The 15531-nt window shown below is 49.9% G+C and overlaps 1 protein-coding gene across 6 annotated transcripts in view; it reads right to left on the reverse strand.

The window, feature by feature from the left end:
- Positions 1 to 15531, reverse strand: part of NCAM1 (neural cell adhesion molecule 1) — a 337712-nt gene that overhangs the window by 12015 nt on the left and 310166 nt on the right. For 4 of the 6 annotated variants that reach the window (XM_070426026.1, XM_070426025.1, XM_070426028.1 and 1 more), the window contains 2 exons: positions 9264 to 9388; positions 5813 to 5993 (listed from right to left, as the gene is read on the reverse strand). In XM_070426026.1, coding sequence (XP_070282127.1) covers positions 5813 to 5993; positions 9264 to 9388 — 306 coding nt within the window. Of the gene's footprint in view, positions 1 to 899; positions 3336 to 5812; positions 5994 to 9263; positions 9389 to 15531 lie in introns of those variants that run through there. The other 2 variants (XM_070426030.1, XM_070426029.1) reach the window with 1 other exon arrangement.

The following is a 15531-nucleotide window of genomic DNA, read 5'->3' on the forward strand; positions in this document are numbered from 1 at the left end:
ACATGTTACCAAAGGAAAAAGAAAAACCTCCTGGGGTCTATCTTGGCAAGCGCTTCCTCCTGGCCTCCCTTGCCTGACTCCCCGGCACACCTGCACGCACACCTGCACGCACAGAGCGCTTCTGAAGCACAGTTCCTCCATCACCTCGGGGTTAGAGCTGACCCGAACAGCGAGGGTACGAAGCCAGGCTGCCCACTGTCTGTGGTTTCTGGTGTGGGAGAGGTTGGCACTGAATTGGGAATTGCCTTGCCCCCAGACTAGACCTGCAAAGGCCTACTTTCTTCAGTGTCTCACATGAGCTATGGGTCTCATATTTACAGGAGCCGGGTGGTCCTGAGCTGTGTGCCACGGGGTCTCGGCCCAGCAGAAGTGCCCCCTCCAGCCATGACTCAGGCGCTGAGCGGAGTTCTGGTTCACTCCCAACCCTGACACGTCTGCTTGTTCCTGCCAGGATCTGCCAACCAGAAGGCTGGTCTTGGGGTTCGGGGGAAGCATCTAACTACTGTGGTTATACACAGAGCAGGGCTCACCACTGAAAACATTCAGATTCTCACCATCGCGAGGACACCCCGTGCAACCTCTGTGCCAGGGTTTTAAAGGGAGCTGCGGAATCGGAGGCCTTGTTGCAAAGTTGTGTATCCGGTGGCCCAGAGTGTGCCCTGCCAGAGTGGCCACCTCCTGGTTCTGCAAAGGCCCGTGCCCCTCCCCCTGCCTGCAAGGAGCATCTCTGAGAAAAGGCACAGAGCTCCACTCAGTGGGCGGCAAGTTTGGGGTTCTGTGTACATGGCCCTGTGGGGTGATCAAAGTTCTCCAGGTACATGTGCGGTGGAGGAAAGGACTCGACACTTTGTGGGACACACAACTATCAAATAAAATCAAAACACGCCAGAGAGTTCACGTGACTGTTATTTCCTTTAATAATGCAAAGGTGTAAACCTCAGAAAGGCCTGGCTGATTATCTGCACAACAACGTTAGCATTCTTATTAGTAGACAAACATGATCCAAACCAGCCGTATAGATTTTCCCAAAGTGAGCAGAGACCCTGTGGGCCTGGAGGCTGGGTGTGGGGATGCAGGGAGGGAGGGGGGCGCCACTCCTGCAGGGCTCTCCGGGGCACTGTCTTAGGGATTCTTGGTAGGGCTGGGCCATAGCCATGACCGACCCAGAATTCAGTGTCCATTGGGAGGGGTGCGTCCTCACGCTGTCTCCCAAAGGGCCTCTCATTACAAACCGCGGCCTGTCTGAACGCGGCCACTGCAGTGACGCCAAAGCTGCATCAGCGGAGGTCTGCCTGGCGGGTTTGGGGGGGGTGTCTGAGGGGACAGGGCTGGGTCAGGCTCCCCTTCCTTTGCGCTAGCTCTCCAAAGAGTCCCTTCAGAAACACTGACACTGTCCCTCCCGTGCGGGTGGGACTGGGACCTGGGACCCTGAAGAGGGTGCTCCTGAATGACTTCTGCCCAAGGTGACATCGAGGGTGTGCCGGGGTCTGGAGGACAGTGACGGCTCACCTGCACCAGGACTGAGCTCACCCCCCTGGCCCTCCCTGCAGCTCTTGCTAACTGACCTGGGATTCCCACCCCAGGCCCAGAGGCACCACCTGCCTCTCCTCAGTGCTCTGCCTTGTGCCTAAGAACCACACTGCTCCTGCTGCATGGGGTGAGGCGGCCAGGAGACCCCGAGGGAGAGGACTGAATTGTGGCTGGAGGCAGCGGGGGCAGGAGGCAGCTGGGGCAGGAGGCACTATCCTGCCTGAGCTGTTAGTAGCATTTGGTCTCTGGTGTCTGCACTTGAGCCTCTAAACTGTGAGCACTAGGGATGGGCAGCTCTACCCCCAAAACCATGGGATCACTTAGATTCCCAAAGGGGAAATCACACAGAACTAAAAATTAAAGAGACCAAAAAGAACAAAAATCAGATTTCTGTGGAGATGCTCAGAGAGGAGACATGTGGAATGATATGTGACCACAATGGAGGGAGGGAGTTTTTATTCAGAAGTTCCATCCCAAATATGCACTGATGTCACTAAGCAGGACTCACCTTGAGTCCCTGTGTGGGACTTTCACATACACCCCTACTTCCTCTCCTGGCCACGTGGGGGAGGCATACTCCCCAACAGCAGGGAGGAGCAGCTGGCTTTCACCAGCTTTAAAAATGTCACCAGGGCCACTGACCAATAAGGGTTTGGTGCATTCGGGAAGTATGACAGATTGACCGACCGAGCCCCAATTTATCAACAGTCCAGGCTGGGCAGCCTGGGAGTGGCCTGTGTCCTCCCTGCCTCCCTGTGTGCATGTATGGGCAGAGTGCAAGGCTCATGCCTGGCTCACAGTGGATGCTTCCAATCTGGGAGGCTGACTTATCGATAACGTGGCTCACTGTTGAACCACAACCCCCAAGACATGAGGCTCTGTGCTGACCTGCAGCTGAGCAGCAGGTGTCCGCCCTCCTGGGAGACACGTGTCTCACTAAGCTGACACGTGTTGGGCACATTAACAGGTGGCCTTGCTCACAGAGCCAGCATAGAACCAGGGAAACACTATAAGCAGGACAAGCATGATGGGGGCCAGACCTAGACCATGGGGAGATCAGAACATGTTGCTACCATATTTGAGCATGGCAGAGAGGGTATGGGGCCCCTCTGACAGGCTGCAGGACCAAAGCGCTTCCTGGAATGTTTGATCAACCCCAGTAAATACTCAACAAATCCAATTCTTCTGCTGCACGGTCAACAGGGTGACTTAATTTGCCATCATGTCATCAAAATGCTCAGGTGAATCACAGTGGTCCGGCTGCCTTATAGGGCACTGAAATGCAAGCAAAGACAACTAGTATTGAGGGGCAGAGGAGGGGTTAGAATGGGGGCGTGTGGGGTTTTTAACAAGCTGATGCAAGCTTTGGGGGTACTCAGAAGTCTTCCTCTGCTACATCATTTTCAGGTAAGGACAAAAAATGCAGCAAGTAGCAGATGCGCAGCAATGTCGCTGTAAACCTAGCATGACGCCTTTTAAATACTGTGTAAAGAAAAGCGCTCCCAAGCGTATTGTACTCCACTAAGAGGGGAGACCTCCTTATGAAGTGGCACAAAAATATACGGAAATGGTGAAACGTCTGGAGGTCCAGCTTTCTCCAGTTGCAAACCTTCCTCTTCCACAGAGTGCGTGGGGCCGTGGCCATTCTTCCAAAGGGGGCACTGATCATTCTCATAGGAACTGGGCTTTTAAGCAAATTTAACTTTTCTGTGTGTTCTTAAGTTCCTAACAGAGCAAAAGAAGAGTCACTGCAGAGAAAAGCAAGGAGGCAAAGGTGTAGGACGCAGAGCAGCCTCCCAGGGTCGCTGCGTGCCCAGCCATGGGTCCCCAGAGAGAATGAGGTTGTTTAAAAACAAAGGTGGCAGTGGGGGTGTCCCAGTGATGTCCAAGGTGATATGTGTGACGACAGACACAGGAAGGGGAAGGGGAGGAGAAAAGAGAAGGTAGAGACAGAAACAGAGGAAAAAAAATAGATAAAAAGAAAAAAATTAGGTCAAATATAGAAAACACAAGAATCAAAGGTTAATTCAACTTTAGTAAATTAAATGTCGGAGGTTAGAGAAGAGTCCAGTGCAGTTCGTTACCACCAGGCCAGCTCCCAAGCTCAGCAGGGCCAGAAGCAGCACAGCAGGGTGAGCTTGGGATTAGGGGTCAGCAAGCGCATGAAATTAAAGTGAGAGAACAGAAGCCTCCAGTACGACACAGGTTTTGATTAGGGGAGTGTTACCTTTGACTAAGGTGAGGTCTCTTAGCTACAGCCAATGAGCCTACCCATGGCCTTCCTGCCACTAGAGCTTTGTACACATAGTGGGAGAGATGCGTTTGATCACTGCAGTCTGGGTAGCAAACTGTGCAGAGGCCAGGGGGCTGCCTTTTCAACCACGAATTGAATTCTTCTTCCTATTGCATGATCCCACCACCCACAGTGCTGTTAAAGAAAACTTAGCTTTGCGCCCCTTACCTGCTACCACCTGCTGACCACAGAGTTCCATCTCCCACCCAGCGCAGAGCCACCTCCTCTGAGATGGTACGAGAGTGTGGTGAGCAGCCCCTCCCGCTCTCTCTGACTAATGGGGCTCCTGGATGATTAACGAGGACGCTGGCATCTCTAGAGGGCAGGACCTTGGAGGACAAGGTCTTCCCGGAACTTCTGGACATGACACACCCTGGAAGCTGCTGCTATGGGGCGTGCCCAGCATGTGAATGCAGCAAGGCTGGGCCCCCTGCCTATGGGATCTTATCGCTGGAAACAAATGCCATCAGAAGCAGACTCATTGCAAAGGGGTTACTCAAGCCTTTCACTCTCTCAGCTCCTAAATGTCCCATAAAGGCCGAGCAGACCTGGACACTCACACCAGACTACTGAATTCAAGAAGACAACTGACCGAAGAATGCGAAGAAAAAAGGGCAGAGGATGGCAGGCCCCCCACGCCCCCATTCGGGCACCCTGCTAAGCAGTAGTGAGGACATTTCTTGCAGCCATACCCAGGTGCCCTGCCTTTGACACTGACCATGTGGCCAGTGCCTGCGGAGGCAGGCTCACCCCAGCATGTGTTAAGGGGTCTCCCTGAGAACACAGAGGCTAGGACCAATCGACGCTTCTGATCTATGGCTTAAGATGCACTTGCCATCTCCTGGAGGCCCCCACACGCCCGTCAGACACACACACATTCATGCACAACCAACCATTGGGAGCCACAGACTGATCTCATTGTGTTGCTGATTGAATAACCCACTTTCACACACACACAGCTCTGTTGGAGGCAGCCCACATCCTTTCTGGCCTCACTTCCATTGGGAAGAGATACCTGGAACGTTAGCTGAGAGCCCAGGGAAACACTATAAGCAGGGCAAGCATGAGGGGACCAGACCTAGACCATGGGGAGATCAGAACATGTTGCTACCATACTTCAACATGGCAGAGAGGGCATGGGGCCCCTCCGACAGGCTGCAGATGTGTGCTGTATGCCCACCTCTCCTGCCTGTGGATGGCATTTGGCTGGTATGGAAAAGCAGAGAGTGATGTTGAAGATCTCTGCTCAGAGGGATTTGGTCAATGAGGAGACTGGCCACCAGCAGCAAGGGAGCTGGGCCGGAAAGCAGAACTCTCACTTTATTCCCACATTGAGCTGGTCCTGCATCCCTAGAGACGGACCTGCATCTCCTACTGCTCCCATCATGATCTCTAGCAGACTGGATCATCTTTCATGGATGGGATTTCCCAGTATCTATTTTTTCCACTTGCTCTGTTTCAAGTGGTTCAATTTAATCAATTGCGAGGCCCTTGGCAGATAGGATTTTTGATGAACTAGGCACCAGGTCTTCCTTCTCTTGGGGGTCCCCAAAGAGAAGAGATTTGGACCATGGCTGTGCAGGTAAGCAAGCATCAGATAGAAAGCGCTTAAACACAGGTACGTGGTCCTCGTATGAAATGGCAGATGGCAGAGAAGGTCTCACAAAGGAACCTTACTCAGCTTCCAAGGGTTGGCAGGAGCTGGGGCTTTTCCCACCCGAAGGCTCCCAAGGACGGGCTCAGCATCAGTCCTTCGAGGCCAAGTGACACAGGGCCTTTGCCCAGGATGCTGGGCCAAGCCTTCCTGGGAGTCCAGTACATCTCAACCCACTGCACAGGTAGGTACAAAGCAACACTAAGCGCTGCATGGGAACCGATCATGAGGATGGCTGTAAGCAAGCACATTGTGAGGGCTGTCCAGGCACATTAGGAGGGGCAGCACTGCATTAATTCCAAGCGGGGAACTCACGGAAAGCGGAGGGCTTGTACCTGGGATGGCTGTGGGCTGCGCCGAGGTCCTGAACACAAAACGAGCCGCCTTGGACTTCCCCTGCTGGTTCTCAGCCACCACAGAGACCTCATACTCAGCATTCCAGTCCAGGGACTTGAGCATGATGTGGTCACTGCTAGACGGGAGCCTCATCTCTGGTTTCCACTCGGAAGAGAGTTTCTGAGAGACACCGGCAGGAAGGACACAAGACACCAGGCAGGATTAGGTGAGCACACTGGTGAGACTAGCTAACAGAAGAACTTTGGTGTGTCAATAATGATTGGTGCAAAATCTGATATAATAAAAGGCTAATATAGAAAGTGTCCCCTCGACTGGGAGTCCAACCAGGAGTTCAATCAGGGGGTGGGTCCAGCCGGCCAACTGCCCAGGGCCCCTCCCCTTGGATGGCCCCGCCCCCAATCAGCCCCTCCCATCCCAATAGGGCAGCGGTTGGTTCTCAACCTGTGGATCGCGATCCCTTTGGGGTTGAACGACCCTTTCACAGGGGTCACCTAAGACCATCGGAAAACACATATATAATTACATATTGTTTTTGTGATCAATCACTATGTTTTAATTATGTTCAATTTGTAACAATGAAAATACATCCTGCATATCAGATATTTATATTACAATTCATAACAGTAGCAAAATTACAGTTACAAAGTAGCAATGAAAATAATTTTATGGTTGGGGGTCACCACAACATGAGGAACTGTATTAAAGGGTTGTGGCATTAGGAAGGTTGAGAACCACTGCAATAGGGGGTGGGGCCTGCTGGCCAACCGCCTGCGGCCGCTCCCCTCCAGCCAGCCAGAACCCACCTGTGCACGAATTTGTGCACAGGGCCTCTAGTAATGAAAATAAAAATCAATGATAGAATGTGGTGTTTATTCTTTACCAGCCTGACAAACCCTAAGGATTACACACGTCAGGGGGTCAACCTTACATGTTCGCAAACACAAACAGTGGTGGTTGCTAGTGGGACATGAGTATCAGGTGTACATTTTACCATTAGGTCCAATCCTGGGCCACTCAGAGTGCCCACAGGAAGGTGCACTCAGCTCAGCAGAGCACTGCACAGGGCAAAATCTGCAGCTGGCGGTAGAGGGTCCCTTTTTCCCCTTGAATGCTCTTTCTAGTTATATCCCTCACCGCACCAATGAGCTTGTTCTGAGTGGGAGTTTATCAAGCCACTGGCAGGTGACCTCCTCCCTGACACAACAAGGAGGTTGGCAGAACTCCGGAAAAGTCTTCAGATGGTTTCACAGTTGCTCAAACAGCCCACCTCTTCACAGTCTTTAGAGAGGTGTAGGCTGGGCTCACAAGAGCATTTGGCAAATGTTTACTAAGTGACGAGCTGCTCCTCAGAAGAGCAGAACACGCTCTAGTGTCACCTGGGAGGTGGTGTGGCCCACGGCGGAGCTTCAGGGAGACTTATCTTACAGCACAGCCATCTCTCCGGGCAGAAAGACTGGCACCAGCCAAAGACCCGCCTTTAGGAAGGGGCCGTGGCCACCACTACTGTGGGGAAATGCTGGAGGGAGTGCTAGTTTCCTTAGCATCTAACCCGGAAGTGGAGGTGCTGGAAGTTCGCTTGTGCATATGCCACCATATGGTCCCTTTTTAAAAAAATATATTTTATTGACTTTTTACAGAGAGGAAGGGAGAGGGATAGAAAGCCAGAAACATTGACGAGAGAGAAACATCAATCAGCTGCCTCCTGCACACTCCCTACTGGGGATGTGCCCGCAACCAAGGTACATGCTCCTGACCGGAATCAAACCTGGGACCCTTGAGTCCGCAGACCGATGCTTTATCCACTGAGCCAAACTGGTCAGGGCATATGGTCCCTTTTTAATTGAAAACAAAGAAATTCAGCTGTCTTTCCCCTTATTTCTCTGAAAATAAGCTTCTTTCATTGGCAAACATTGTTACCAAAGAGACAACCAGTATGTAAAGCAAGTATTTAATAAAGCAATCATGATGTCATATAATACATGTTAATATATATTAATGATATTTAGCAAACACTAAGTTTTCAGAGGATGGTCAAGGTTGTGGAAATCTAACACATCTCAGTGTTTTGCCCCAGCTGTCTTTCCAGCTCAGACCTGCCTGGCACAGCCACAGTGATTCTTCTGGAAAACTGACATCTGAGGAGGCCTCCAAGGGAGGCACTTCCCACCCCAGCCGGCACCTTAGCAGTAATTACTGTATTTACCAGGCACAGAGGTTTCCAAGTGTCAGTCACACTTCCGGTTTGCATATATTATAACTAATGTTTATAACAACCCGATAAGCTATTTTGTTCCCATTTTACAAAAGAAGAAATGGAAGTTTGGGGAGACTGGATGATGTATTTGGGTCACATGTTGGACCTGGACTCCATGTGTGTCTGGTCACATCCGTGTAACAACAGCCGGAGGATTCCACCGCCTCCCCTCCCCCCCACCAGCCCTGTCCACTTCCAGTGCTGCCAGGTGTCTGCCCAGCGCCTGCTTCTCCTCTAGGAGTCTGTGTGGTCTGTGACCTAACCAGGTGAGGGCTCACCTTCCCCTTCGACAGGGTTGATCCAAAGGCAGAAGGAGTAAGTCATCTTCCTGGAAAAAGCCTTTCTTGGGGGCTAGTTGAAGGAAGGCAACTGCTCTGTGGCTCAGTATTTCCTAAGTAAGAAACCCTAGCAATCCACTGGTCCCAGTGCTCTGACTCTGCCTCAGCAACTGGCCACGGTTGGCAATGGCCAAGGGTCATTCTTAAACCAAAACAGGAGAGAGATGCTAAATTAGGGGTTGGGGTGAAAGGTGTAATGTTGGAAATCTTAGATGGGTGCTGAGCCAACCAGGAAGGAAAGGCTTAGGGCCACACTCATAGTTAGCAGGATTAGAACAGCTCAGTGGGGTGAAGAGCTGGTGAGGGAGCTCGCCCAGTTTCCTCCATCAGACAGATCTGGGTCCCAACCCTGGCTGGCCCGGCCTTCTGAGGTCAGGCTCTTCCTGACTGCACAGCCCTCACTTCCTCTGCCACACGTGGCGGTCACCGTGAGGCCTATGGGGAGAAATTGCATGTACTCACAGCACCTGGCCCGTGAGGTTGCAGTGATTAGATAGCAGTTGCAAAAAGCTCAGGGTAGCGGCAAAATAACTTTGTACAAAAGTTCAAGAAGCAGGAAAACCAGTCATAGTATGAGTTTCTCACCACCACAGCCATTTTGGAGGTTTTGAAATGGTCCCAGTGTGGACATGAACTAACAGCTGTAGGTCAGTCTTGAGATTTGGAACCCTGATCAGGGCCCAACACACAGAGTGATGGTCCAGCCCACCCAGTAAGGGACAAAGCTGGACCTGGAACCCGTGTCTGTCCAGCCACATCAGGCTCTGCCTGTGGTTGCCCCACCAAGGTATGTGCCAGGGATTCGGGCAGGGCTGAGCCCTGGGAAGGGGCACTCACCGTGCGGTACTTGACCAGGTAGTGTCTGATGGGGGAGCCGCCATCGTCCTGCTTGATCAGGTTCACCTTGATGGAGTTGCCATCCTCTCCCATCTGCCCTTCGAGCTTAGGAGCGCTGGGTTCCCCTGAAACAGCCAGTTGGTTCACGTGACATTTTCCTCCACAAAATGAAACCCATCCATCAGGAAGGGATGCACTGATGGGGTGGGGTTGGGCTCTTTTGCTTTCTCAGAAATTCAAATGGTTAAAAAGCAGAAAACATAAGACTTTGGATTCCAGTTAGATGCTTCAGACTTAGCCCAAACTTAGGCCCTTTGGGGATGTTCTGGGCAAATGACTCCCTGGAAGCACAACCCTTCACACTCCTGAGCTGGGCCTTTGCTCCTGTTTGCCCCTGGAACCTGCATTTACTTTTCACTGCTATGCTCTTACAACTGAAAACATAACTTTTATAAATCTGATATTTTGAGAAATGGCCTGAAATATGGAAAAATGAGAGCATTTAAGGAGAAAGCTCACATGCATAAAATATCTTTTCAAAGCAGCCTAGTTTCTTCTCTGGATATCTAAGTAATAACATTAAAAAATAATTTAAGTTCCTGGCTGTGATCAAATAAAGCACTATTTGCCAAGGCAAGTTTCTTATGTGTCCTGCATGTATGGCTCAGCTGATGGAGATAATCCTCAACACCTTGTCTTAAAGTAACAATCACGAAGCCCCTGTCTTTGTGAGGAGAGAGAGAGAACAATGTGTTTAGCAGTTTTCAGCAGAAAAGGGTCCCTGTGTGTCTTTCTTTGCAGCTTGTGCTCAGCGGGCAGCGCTGCATCCAAGGCCGAGGGGGAAGATGTGCTATGTGACAGGCTGCTGGGGTGGTTCGGGGGGGCTCGTCAGTGAGCGAGGCACTGATTTACTTTCAGATAAACTATTTCATTAGTAGACTCTGAAAGCAGTGAGGTGAGAAATGTGTGCTGTGGAAAGTTAAAATGAAGACTTAGCACACTTGAAAATACTGCACTTCCTGTGCGAGCCACCTCTGAATCGGTTTCAAGGCCTCACACGGAACGTTTGGGAGAGCCCAGAAAACAGAGACCTTCTGCGTGGGCTGCCTGGGCTTGTGCTCTGGAAGACAGAACCATGGCCGTGAGACAAGAGCCAGGAAAGGCTTGTCAATAGGGTTGGGACCTCAGCACCCCAAGTGTACCTTTGGAAACTTGTGAGAAGGCTGCTGGCAAGGCCCGTCCAGCCCACTGTCCTGGGTCAGTTACTCTGGGAACCTCAAAATGGCCCTGTGTCCTGCTCTCCCTTTGAGACAAAGAGGAAGCAGAGAGAAAGCTCAGGAGAGCTCTGGTACCCAGCCTGGGCCAGTGGTGTACGCGTCACCTGGGAGCTCCTTAGAAATGCAGACTCTTATTTTAACAGGATCCCACGTAATCCGTGTGCACATGTAGGCTTGGGAAGTGCTAGCAAAGGGCACACATAAAAGCTGCAACAGTGAAGATGCATAACCTTACTGCTGAGCAACCAAGTATTTGTGCTTGTTATGTGTTTGTTTGTTTTTTACCAGTGATTAAGACAAAAGAAAAACAAAAATAAAAAAAGATAAAGGGGCTTCAGGCAAAAATTTGTCCTATTTTTAAGACATTCTGTAGTCACAGGCCCCAGTGATTCAGTGGAGAATATTTAGAAGATAATGTCAAGGCATGTATGCTTTTCATGTTCTTTTGGCCCGTTCTAAGCCTTAGTAATCCAGTTAGGTCTTCTATCACCATGAATACCCAGTGCTGAGAGGAAACACCAGGGAGTACAGGTTAGTAGGCCAGCTCCGTGTCGCTCACCAGTGCTGAATGGTGGATGTAGGAGATGCAGGGGAACTTTAAAATGCTATTCTCTGGCTGGTTAGGGTGACCAATTCACTCTGGATGGCCTGAGACTTTCCAGGTGTTATCACACCAAGTCTTAGGCTCTGGAGAAACTGTTAGTCCCAGGAAAACCAGGGGCTTGGTGACCTGGCACTGAATGGATATGGACACTAGTCATTATAAGTTTCTGTACCCAGAAACGCGATATGGGCTCTGTGATGAGTGGCCTGTTTGCCTTCAGGAGGAGGGAAGGAGGTGGCATCAGCGGCCCTTCCAACACACCCATTGAGCAGGGACCCAGCCCTTCCCCAGGCACCATGGAAGGGAAATAGAGATTAAATTATTATTATTTCCTCTCAGATTTAGGCAGGGTGGGCTCCCAAGGCTGAACCGATACCGCCAAACATGGACCTCTACTTTGGGGGATATCTATTTAGATGAGGTGCTTTCTCTGATATCTGTGAGATCCCTTTAAACTGAATGCTAAGGATGCCGCAGGAGAGCCTGGGGGGCTGGTGCCTTGGACGGGTCTCCACATGTGAAAATACAGGCCCTGGACCCGATGCTCTCATTCTGACATCACTGTGACACACCATGGCACTGCCCCTGATGGACTGTAAGATCACCACAGCTATTTCCATGACACTGTAAAAGACAGAATTTGAAATATAGGATATTCATCCATTTTTAGGAAATGCACCCCAAAATCAATAATTCTATATTTCTACGGCACAGAATGGTCCTTTAAAAATTGTTTAAGTTATCTTAAAAAAGTCTTATCTTTTAAAAGAGAACCTAAGTCTCTTCAAAGACATATGAATGAAAATCTCACCAACAAATCCCTGTATAAACCAACAGCTCTGATGAAGGCACTCTCCTATCCTATATAATAAATGGGTAATATGCAAATCGACCAAATGGCAGAACAACTGGTCACTATGACACACACTGACCACCAAGGGGCAGATGCTCAAAGCAGGAGCTGCCCCCTGGTAGTCAGTGCGCTCCCACAGGGGGAGCACCACTCAGCTGGGCTGGGCTGACGTCTGGTGAGCACAGTGGTGGTGGCAGGAGCCTCTCCTGCCTCTGCAGCAGGGCTAAGGATGTCCGACTGACGGCTTAGGCCCGCTCCCTAAGTCGTCAGTCGGCCATTCTTTCAGGGCTCCTGGACTGCTAAAGGGCACAGGCCAGGCTGAAGGGACCCCCCCGACCCCCCGGAGTGCAGGAATGTCGTGCACTGGGCCTTTTGTCTTTGTATGTTTCAGAAAAACATCATTGGGATCACAGAGAAACCACTATACTATATCACAGTTAGAACATGGTTGTAACATTTACCAGTTAGAACACTATAACTTGCTATCATTTTATCTCAGTGACAACCATGATACTCTGATATGTGTGTACTACTTTCCCACATAACTTAGAGCATTTTATATCATATAATATTCAGGTGTGTCATTTAGAGTGCTTTAAATATGAGTTATTCAACAAATGTATATAATGAGTACCTACTAGGTACCAAGTAAGCTACTGGAGTTTCAAAGGTGAATAAGACAAATGAAATAAACTGAGTTATAATCAACTTAAAAAATGCTGGGGCCCATGTATAAAAACATAAACCTTCCCATGACAGTATTTCTAAAGGAAGTGCATATTCCACTAACATCATAGGGATTCTGACCCACTCTGTGGCTGTGTTACTTATCATAGGCACATCAAGATGTGGAAAGAGCAGGATTTGTTTAATCAATTGTCTTATGCATCTTCAAATGTTTACTGCCAGTCATTCTTTTTTAAGGTTAGGTAAGGAGTAAAGAAACTATTTCCTGAACTCTCTGTGCCAGGGGGTAGGGGAGGCTGGGGAAAGGTCAATGGGGAAAAAAAAGGAGATATATGTACTACTATTTGTAATACTTTAAACAATAAAATAAAATAAAAAACAAAAACAAAAAAAGAAGTCTCCAGCCAGCCTGGAGAAGGAGGGGAGCTGAGGCTGAAGGAGTGGGCGTGGCCTTCAGGAGGCTCCCTGCTTTGGAGAACGCATTAGGGGAGGAGAGTATTTAGAGGGTCCCCACGTGCACTCTGATCTGCGGTGGCTGCTCTGATTGACATCATTATGGGTAATTTCAGCAAAACCAATATTGTAATTATTTGTAAAAGCTGGTTTGCAGTTCAGCAGCAAGAGGCAGGTTGCTCCAGGAAAACCGTGGGGTTAATTATACCCTCTGAGTTTAGCTTTAGCCGAGAGTCTTATTTACCCCCAAAATATTTTCTGTAAAGACTAAAACAGCGGTACCTCAAAAATGAACCTTGCCAATAACAAATACAAAATATCAAGCAGTTCTGGTATTTTCTAGAAGAATGTGACTCGTGGACGCAAGAAAATAAAAGACTGTACCATAGAGACCACCTATAGTCAGAAATATTACATGCAGGTCCCACGAATTCCTCTTATAAACGGCAATTTAAATGTGTATTTCTGGCCTTGCAGATTGTAGGTTCTTCTTTGTAATTATTGTGCTACTGTGCCCTGAACCTGGAGTCAGCTTCGTCCTTCCCCTCATCAGCAGCAGCTCTGGGGTCAGATCCCTGCTGCTGGGTGTCTGCATTCCACAGCAGCAGTGAGAGCAAGCCCGGGCAGTCAGACAGCATTTGTGAAGCTTAGGAGGAAAACGGTCTACTACTTCTTCCTCAAAAAAGCCCGACACCAGGAACTGTATCTTCTGAATGAAAGGCTAAGGTGCCAACAGGCACCCTGAGAAAGGCTGGGTCAACCTGGCATCTCCCTTCACCCACTCTGCTTTCTCTCCCCCGGCACTCGCAGGTTTGGACATCGGAGATAAAGCCACAGTGGATGTAGGGGCTGTGTTAGAACCTCTCTCTTTGTCTATCAAGTAGGATTGTCTAGCATTAAAATGATTGTTTCTTTTGTTTATCTTAACTCCTGTTCCCACTTGTGTATGCCTTTTCATTGTTTTAAAAAGCCTAACATGCATGATTTAGATGTTTAAATATGAAGCCTATTTGATTTTTCCAACTCAGGAACATTCACAATGACATCAAGAGGTTAGAAGTTTGACTGGTCCTTAGGGGACCGGCAAATTCCTTAAGGGAATCAGGATTGAGAGCTATTAGCACACTGAGTCTCCCTCCTGAGACCCAACACTTTGCCCTAGATGCCACACAAGCCGATTGAATGTGATCTGTGCTGCATACATTCTTGGACCCTCGAACTGTGCCCAGTGTACGGAGAAAGGATGCTTAGCTCCCTGTGGCCAAGCTCACACAGCCATCTAGCTCACAAATCCCGTCCAGCATGGGATTTCCCAGGAGTTAAGAATGTGAATGTGTGTGCTTGGGAGGGGTGGGCAGTAAAATGTTCCCACAAAATACAAATTAACCAGTCACAAATGAACTCTGACAGACCAAACCACAAAATACCAGTTCCCTTCTCGTGGGTATCATGAAAACACCAACAGATTAATTGATCAATTATCTTTGTTTCATCATCCTAAAAAGAAAATATAACCACGAAGGTATGGCTTGTGGTTATGGGGCTGATCCAGGCTGAAGAAGTTATGACAGAAATAACTGCTATCGCCAACAATTAACTCGGCTCCCGCCTCTGAGGCCCCAAGGCACATGTTCTACATCACCTCCTGGAGGGCAGAGTACTCCTGGGAGGAGCCTCACACTAGTGAACCCTGGGGATGTGGGCACTTTCCACAGCCCCCGTCCCTGTCCCCTGTCCATGGATCTGGGCCGACCCTTCACTGCCTGCCCTAGTCCCCTGGCGCTAGCTCTCCACCCTGGCAACCAGCAGTGCAGGGAGTCCTTGGGAACAGAGGCAATTAGAGCAGAAGCCCTGGTGGAAAGTCTATGCGAGCTGCCCAAGACCGTGGCCATCCGACACAGCTGTAAAAATAAAGGAGGGAGTGGAAGGGGTGGTTAGTGATGTTTCAATCTAAGAAGGAAGAGTGGGTGTTACAGAGTTTAGTTCATCAGAACCAGCATGTCCTAGTACGAGTCAGTGTCAGTAGCTAAATAAAAAAACAAGATCATTATGAGGGGTGGGGAAGGATCCATGCTCCGACATGCAGCACACTGAGCGGGGGAGGGGGGGGGTGAGAGGAGGAGATGGGGGGGTGAGAGGGGGGCAGGGGATTCTGGTCACACACATGCTGGTGGGGGAGGGGTCCCATTTACAGAGTCCTCAGTAGCTGACGGAGTCACTGGTGGAAGCAGGCCCTGCAGTGACGATGCCATCTCAGGGGCATTGAGGTCCCCGCAGCAAACCCACTGCTGGGCTCTCTGGCAGGTGCCTGAGCTTCCCTGCGGTGAACTGCCACACCCAAAGCTCGGGAGGCTCAGAGCCAAGAGCCGCTGGGACCCGGTGCTCAATGCCTGT

Source organism: Myotis yumanensis, unplaced genomic scaffold (assembly GCF_028538775.1).
Source record: "Myotis yumanensis isolate MYYU_CA2020_CCGP unplaced genomic scaffold, mMyoYum1.0.hap1 SCAF_10, whole genome shotgun sequence".
NCBI classification, from domain to species: domain Eukaryota; kingdom Metazoa; phylum Chordata; class Mammalia; order Chiroptera; family Vespertilionidae; genus Myotis; species Myotis yumanensis.